This window comes from Embiotoca jacksoni, unplaced genomic scaffold (genome assembly GCF_022577435.1).
Source record: "Embiotoca jacksoni isolate LCO1_2020_lvr unplaced genomic scaffold, fEmbJac1.0.p SCAF_4, whole genome shotgun sequence".
NCBI classification, from domain to species: domain Eukaryota; kingdom Metazoa; phylum Chordata; class Actinopteri; family Embiotocidae; genus Embiotoca; species Embiotoca jacksoni.
In genome coordinates, this window is record NW_027185392.1 from 8,253,188 (window position 1) to 8,260,000 (window position 6,813).

General features: G+C 39.9%; 1 protein-coding gene across 1 annotated transcript in view; it reads left to right on the plus strand.

Annotated features, from left to right (window-relative positions):
* LOC138209298 (multiple PDZ domain protein) overlaps positions 1–6,813 on the plus strand; it is a 39,780-nt gene that overhangs the window by 27,467 nt on the left and 5,500 nt on the right. The window contains exons 29-41 of the mRNA XM_069167771.1: positions 235–443; positions 886–977; positions 1,083–1,212; positions 1,492–1,584; positions 2,343–2,417; positions 2,573–2,920; positions 3,219–3,302; positions 3,715–3,908; positions 5,581–5,728; positions 5,823–5,894; positions 6,120–6,216; positions 6,394–6,434; positions 6,747–6,813. The exon at positions 6,747–6,813 is cut by the window's right edge and continues 56 nt beyond it. Coding sequence (XP_069023872.1) covers positions 235–443; positions 886–977; positions 1,083–1,212; positions 1,492–1,584; positions 2,343–2,417; positions 2,573–2,920; positions 3,219–3,302; positions 3,715–3,908; positions 5,581–5,728; positions 5,823–5,894; positions 6,120–6,216; positions 6,394–6,434; positions 6,747–6,813 — 1,650 coding nt within the window. The remainder of the gene's footprint in view (positions 1–234; positions 444–885; positions 978–1,082; positions 1,213–1,491; positions 1,585–2,342; positions 2,418–2,572; positions 2,921–3,218; positions 3,303–3,714; positions 3,909–5,580; positions 5,729–5,822; positions 5,895–6,119; positions 6,217–6,393; positions 6,435–6,746) is intronic.

A 6,813-nucleotide genomic window follows, 5' to 3' on the forward strand; every position in this document is an offset into this window, starting at 1 on the left:
TATACAGAAACACAGACATATTTCACCTTTCCCTCAACATGACTGATAGCCCTTCCAGACAAGGCACAGCAACACACACAATAACACACACATACATTCTCCTCTGGGGTGTAATGCTTCTTCACACGTCTCCATGTGTCAGTCATTACATGTTATATGTCACACTTTTTTTTTGCCTTACCAATTACATCCTCCTCCTAACAGCCTCCTGTTTCTTTACCCTGCCTCTCCTAGAAAAGATGCTTCAGCGCTACAGCAGTCTGTCTGGAAAGCCCCAGATGCTTGAGCTGGAGAAGGACCCCGAGGCTCACGGCCTTGGAATTAGCCTCACGGGTAACAAGGACGGCTCCAGGGCCCGCATGAGTGTCTACGTGGCAGATATAGACCCTCAAGGGCCTGCTGGTTTAGATGGGAGGATACAGGTTGGCGACGAGCTACTGGAGGTAAGAGGGAGAGTGAACAGGAACAATAAGAAACAATGAGTTTGGATGAGGTGAGCTGATTAACGGAGTAGGATTTGAGGATCCAAGAAGGGTTGGAGCTCCAGAGTAACAGAAAATATTAAAGTATAAAATGAAAACACGAAAAAAAACTGAGCTGTGGGTTAAGAGTTGGAGGCATGACTCGGGAGGGTTGATTACCTACATAGTAGATTTATCATACAAATTACCATTTGATGGATGGTTGGTGCTTGGCTGGATATTTATAATGAGCAACCATGTAATAAAGATGCGGAGGAAAAATCGTGGGAGAGGAGGACCTGGTGGCTAAATCAGGGAAGTAGGGGGCAGAAAAATATAATGGAAAGGTAGATTAATGTGGAGATAAAGGACATAAAAGAAAGGATTGCTGAGAAGACAGTATATAACGTTATGTTTCTTCTAGATTAATGGTCAGATCTTGTACGGCCGCAGTCACCAAAATGCTTCCACCATCATCAATAACGCTCCATCTAAAGTCAAGATCATTCTCATCAGGTAACATGACTGTCTTGTGGCATTTGTACACTCAACTTTTATTGAACAGAATAAAGATGTTGATGATGTGCTTGGGGATCATTTTTTTTGTGTGCTTTTCTTTAGAAATAAAGCAGCTCTAGGTCAGATGGTCCAGGGACTCAAACCGGAGTGTGAGGACACAGTCGACTCTCACACAGTCCCTGCAGAGTGCGTAGGATTATCCAGAGACATCGAGAGCATTATTCTACCTCAGGTACAATTCCTTCAGTATGTGTTGGTATTAACCACTGTCAGGCCTGTATCTGCACATCTCAGTGTAACATCTCAAGCAGCCGGTGGAGTGGTAACAGACACTTACTGTACTGAAAACAATCATGATACAAGAGGGAGTATTCAAGGAACATTGAAGCATTACTGTAAATTTGATAACAAATACAAATCGTATGCAACACTGCTGTTAGCGTCACTTCTTATTGGTAAGAATTCAGAGTTATAGTTTGTTGTCTGCTTTCGATGTCACGTCTCCCTCCAGGATCATGCAGGTCTTGGCATTTGCCTGGAAGAAGACGATTCCAACCAAGGACCGGTGGTCAGGTCCATGATCTGGCACGGCACTGCCAGTAAGGTGTGACAACATAAATAGCATTATTATTTTGTACTTTAATGTCTTCATCAATAACATAAATATGTTTTCTTCACAGGGAGTCATTTAGCTTGCAAAATTAATGTGATTTTTTTTTTAAACATTTTTATGTTATTTGTTTCTCTCTTCGCAACTTTACTAAGTAACATCCCATCACAAAAAGGTCCAAAATACATAAATAAATAATAATGTAATATTCATAATAATGTTAGGGCATGGTTTCCTTCTCACTCATAAAGACTTCCATCTCTTGTGGTTTTGAGCCTTCACCATAGTAAACATCATTACCTCTGGAATTACTTAATTACTTCCAGACATTATTTTAGCACATTGGTTGCACTCAGTTTCATCAGATGTTTACATCTATCAAGCCTCAATGCTTTGAGTGCAACTCAATCAATAATCTATCACAAATAAGAGGTGTCGATGAGCACCATATTACAGCTGCACTTTTTATTCAGTTGTGCTCTGTGAAGTGGTGTCTCGTGTGTATTGTTATTTTTAGAAATATTTAAACCAGATTAACATCCTGATGATAGTTGCCATGTTTTAAAGTGATGTCGTCATGTCTTAATAAGCTTTCATGTACGGCCCCAGGCAGCGGTTACTCAGATATTTGTCCAGAGGGTGTTTTTTTTAATTTATTTTTTTATCTCACTTCCTCTCCATCTTTCTTATACACACACACTTCTGTACATTTTGCTCTTCTTACATTTTTGTACTCATGTTTCTGTATGCAGGATGGGCAGCTAAAGGTTGGAGACAGAATCATAGCAGTGGGTGATGAACCTGTGGCTGGAATGTCAGTGGACAAGGTACACACACACACACACACACACACACACACACACACACACACACACACACACACACACACACACACACACACACACACACACATTGTACAAAATGCTTTTCAAGGTCAAGTTGATTTAATGATTTATGATCCACCTGTCTTCTTTGTATACAGGTGTCCACTTTGATTCTCAAACACCGGGTCACTGTCAAGCTCTCCATCAGCCGTTCCAAGTGTCTCTCTTCTTCCTCTTCTTCTCTACCTCTCCCAGCATCACACTCCTATCCCTGCTCTCTCTCTCCTGCCACCTCCCTTATCCATCCGGTCTCCTCCTCCTCCTCTTCATCTCTTAATATAATGAAGACCTCTCCAGTGAAGCGGCCTGATTTGCGAGGATCTGCTCCCACAACTCCTGACCCCCTGAGCTGTCCGGTTGTTGCTGGAAAAGAAACCACCATAGAGATTTGTAAAGGAAATGTAGGCTTGGGCCTCAGCATTGTAGGAGGATGTGACACTTTGTTGGTGAGAACAGATGATTTATTTTTGACATCAATATTTGATTTAACATGATTTGTTATGTTTTTTTTATGAAGTGCATAGAAAACTTCTCCCCAGGAATAAGGTGTAAATTAAATTTATGATTTTATCCATCTTTAGTGACTCCCAATATTTCAGCTTGAAAGCATCAAATTAGACAATATTTGTTTGTATCTGTTTTTATGTATTATTTTCAACAAAATACCTCAGCACAGGTTGAGTTAGGTTGTATTTGATTTCAGGGTTCTGTAATAATAAAAGTAGATTCTGATTTTTACTCCAGGGGGCAGTAATAATCCATGAAGTGAATGATGGAGGAGCAGCACAGAGAGATGGAAGACTGCAGGCTGGAGACCAGATAATAGAGGTAAACACACATACCTGAACCCACAAATATACTATTATAAGTTAATTTTACAAAATGAGTGCATAAGATTTATTTTTATTTCTTACATTTCCTTAAACATTTTTTATTCATCCAAACCTGTTCTGACTCAAGGATTCCATTATAGTTCTATTCTGCAGACAACTGCGGTGGTATTGCTCTGTTGTTTCTCATTTCTACACCATTTATGTTCAATTTAGCAAACAATTTTATTAAAGATATAGATCAATTGAATTTTTGATCTAAAATTCAATCAATGAAAAGTCAAAACGTTCTATTATTTTTGTCCAGTCAAGCCACGCACCTCTATTTTATGATTATAAAGATATACTGAGGGTTTAATATTTCCCAATCACACAACTTTGTCCTGTCTCTCTTACTCACTACACTTTAGGTAAATGGCATAGACCTGCGGCAGGCCACTCATGACGAGGCTATCGCTGTGCTGCGGCTCACCACCCAGCGTGTTCGGCTGTGTATCTTCAGGCACCAGGAGGCTTACAGGGAGGAGGACCTGTGGGACGTCTTCAGCCTGGAACTACGGCCTCGGCCCGGAGAGGGACTGGGGTTCACCACTGTGGGGAAGAGGTACAATCACGAAGCTCTTTAACAAATGAGAACCCACCAACTTGTCATGTTTGCAACACGAATGCATGTGTGACGGGTTCAACCTCAGCCCTCAGATAACACAAAACATGGCGTAGTCGTAGGTAGAGTGATGGTGAAATTTATTGCGCTTGTCTCCCAGAAGGGCAGATTGGTGGCAAAAATATGTTTACAAGTAGAAAAAGGTACCAACAAACAACAAAAATGTTTGCAATAAAAAATAAAATAATGGTGTCTCAACAAAGTAGCTGTTACCTTCTCTGTAAGTTGGCCCACACTGACCCTCCACGGGGACCTTCACATACTGACGACATGACAAAACTGTGCACCGCTACAGGTGTATTAAACAGCCTCTGCCTTAGTTTGAACGGGAAGCCCCGGGAACAGGCTGAGAGGAGAGTTGACCTACAGTAAGTGACCAGCGGAGTAAAGTTATGCTACAACTACCAAGTGTGCACCCTTGATAATTTACTGGCAGGCCAAATAGCTGGGAAATGTCCCGGGTCCCGACGTAGTAATCTGTATTCTGTGTTTGTGTGTGTGTGTGTGTGTGTGTTGGGGGGGGTTGTTTGTGGGTCCACTCTGTCAGACATGTCTTCAGGTTAGATCTAATGTTAACTTATATTGTGCTTCAATCCTTGATCTAGCAAAGACAAATTATAATTGTGGACACGTGAATGAATAAATGATTGTCAGAGGTTCAGTCTCTCCTAAATGCCAGCCAGGATTTGGTTCACTGAGAATTTGCCTAGCAACGCTAAGACAAACCAATTGAGGAGATTGATGTGGTGAACACACCACCTGATAACTCTTGCACCTTGTGAAGATTTAATTTATTTCTGGTTGCGAAATAACATATGCCATGCATGCTGCCACTACTTAAAAAGAAGAAATTGGGTATGCCCGTGTTGCCAAGATGTGTCAATGTAGTTTATGAAACCAAAGAACAGGTGGACTTAAGCAGGATGATATTGATGTTTTTGTGAAAAAGAACTTGCCAGTTTTCTGTCAGTTGTTTAATCAAACAGTCACCAATGGCATTTTTTTCTAAACTTACCCATTAGGCTTAGTATAGCTTTTTCAGACCTGAACCAAGTTTGGATGGCTGGTTTTGTGAGTTTAACTCTCCTTTCCGTCCTTCTGGTGAAAAACTGTATTTTTGTTCTGAATTTTAGAGTATCAAAATATTTTGAAGTACATATGATCAGACCAAAAAGCCCCAAATTCCCTCAGAATCTATCATGTTTAGAGTTGATTCTTCTTTTTTGATGTAGCATCAATTGGTAGAGTTATCTTTTAATACATTTATGCTTTTCTGAAGTGTTTTCATTCCTGAAGCATTTTTCTTGAAGGTCATTTTGAAAAATGAATGTTCTTTTTGCCCCTTTCAGATTAAAAACACTTCATAACCATTTTGATGATTTTAAAATGTTTTTTTTTTTTTTAAAATATAATACTGAAAATATAAACTACCTTAACAGTTACAAAGAGGAGCCTGCACTTGAGGCATAATTGTAAATAAGATAAACATGTTGCTTCTTGTATTTGCAGAATCAAGTGTGACGTTATGCAAACTGGCAGGCTTACAGGTCACATAATTTCTTCTATAAGCGTGGAACAGGTATCGTTTTTGACCTCTGTTTTCTTCCAACAGTAATGACACGGGCATCTTTGTGTCAGATATCATCAGAGGAGGCGTAGCGTATTCAGATGGCAGGTTGTTGCTAGGAGACCAGATTCTGTCAATCAATGGGGAGGATGTCCGTGCAGCATCACAGGAGCACGCACAGAAGCTTCTACAGGTCTTACTTATACAAAGTCCTTGAACTAACAAGTAACATGTTGCACATTTGTTATGTCTTCTTCATTAAGTGTGACGTGTCACTTTGTTCTCAGAGTTGCTGTGGAGCAGTCCCCCTGGAGGTGGCTCGCTTTAAAGCTGGAGTGGAGTACTCACAGCGGAGTCAGGTAGGCTGTTTCTCTTGACTGTCTGTGTCTAATTAAGGACAGAGAATCAAATATGAAAATAAAATGTTAGAAGAGATTTAATTTTGATTTAAATTGTCACTAGAGTAGAGACTTTTACAGCTCACTCACTGTACTGTAGGTTGTAGTTTTACTTATGCCTGCATGCACTATTTTAACCATAGTACTTTGTGAACCTAGGAATATTTGAAGTTTTGTTTTATCCAGAGTGAAGACTCTGACTGTTCCACCCTGACACCCTCAAGTGGATGTGATGCTTCATTCAGCCACCAGAGGGAGACAGATAACAGAACTGGGAGCTCCTGTAAGTGGAACATGTTCAGGGGTGTTGTCTGAAAACAAAAGAAATGCATTAAGCATACTTATTATATCGATTGAAATAATTCAATGAATCAATTTACCCTGACTGGAAAGGATGCTGTTAAAATCTTCTACTCATACATCCAAATAAACAAACATATTTACCCTCCTCCTCTTGCAGCATCTCAAGAATTTGACATCAGAAAAATAATCATAAAAAAGGTATGGTAATCTTAAAATAATTATTAATAATTGTTGTTGATTTGTGTCTCATATTGTATTGCAGAAACTGAGTTTAGGATAATTTATTGTATATTTGTATAAAGTTGAAAAATGGTTGTGACCTCTTTGAGACTTTGTTTTTGTACTTCAAGTCACAGAGTTCATATTAGAGATGTACCGTAAATAAGCTATTCACCTGACTGGACCTCAGGCTTATGTACCATTCAGCGTTTATGTCATTTACAAAATCTGCCATGTCATTCTCAGTCATTGTCTGACAGAGTCTATAATATGTATGTGGTCTCACCACAGGGTCCATGTGACTCCCTGGGCATCAGCGTAGCTGGAGGAGTGGGCAGTCCCCATGGCAACGTACCTC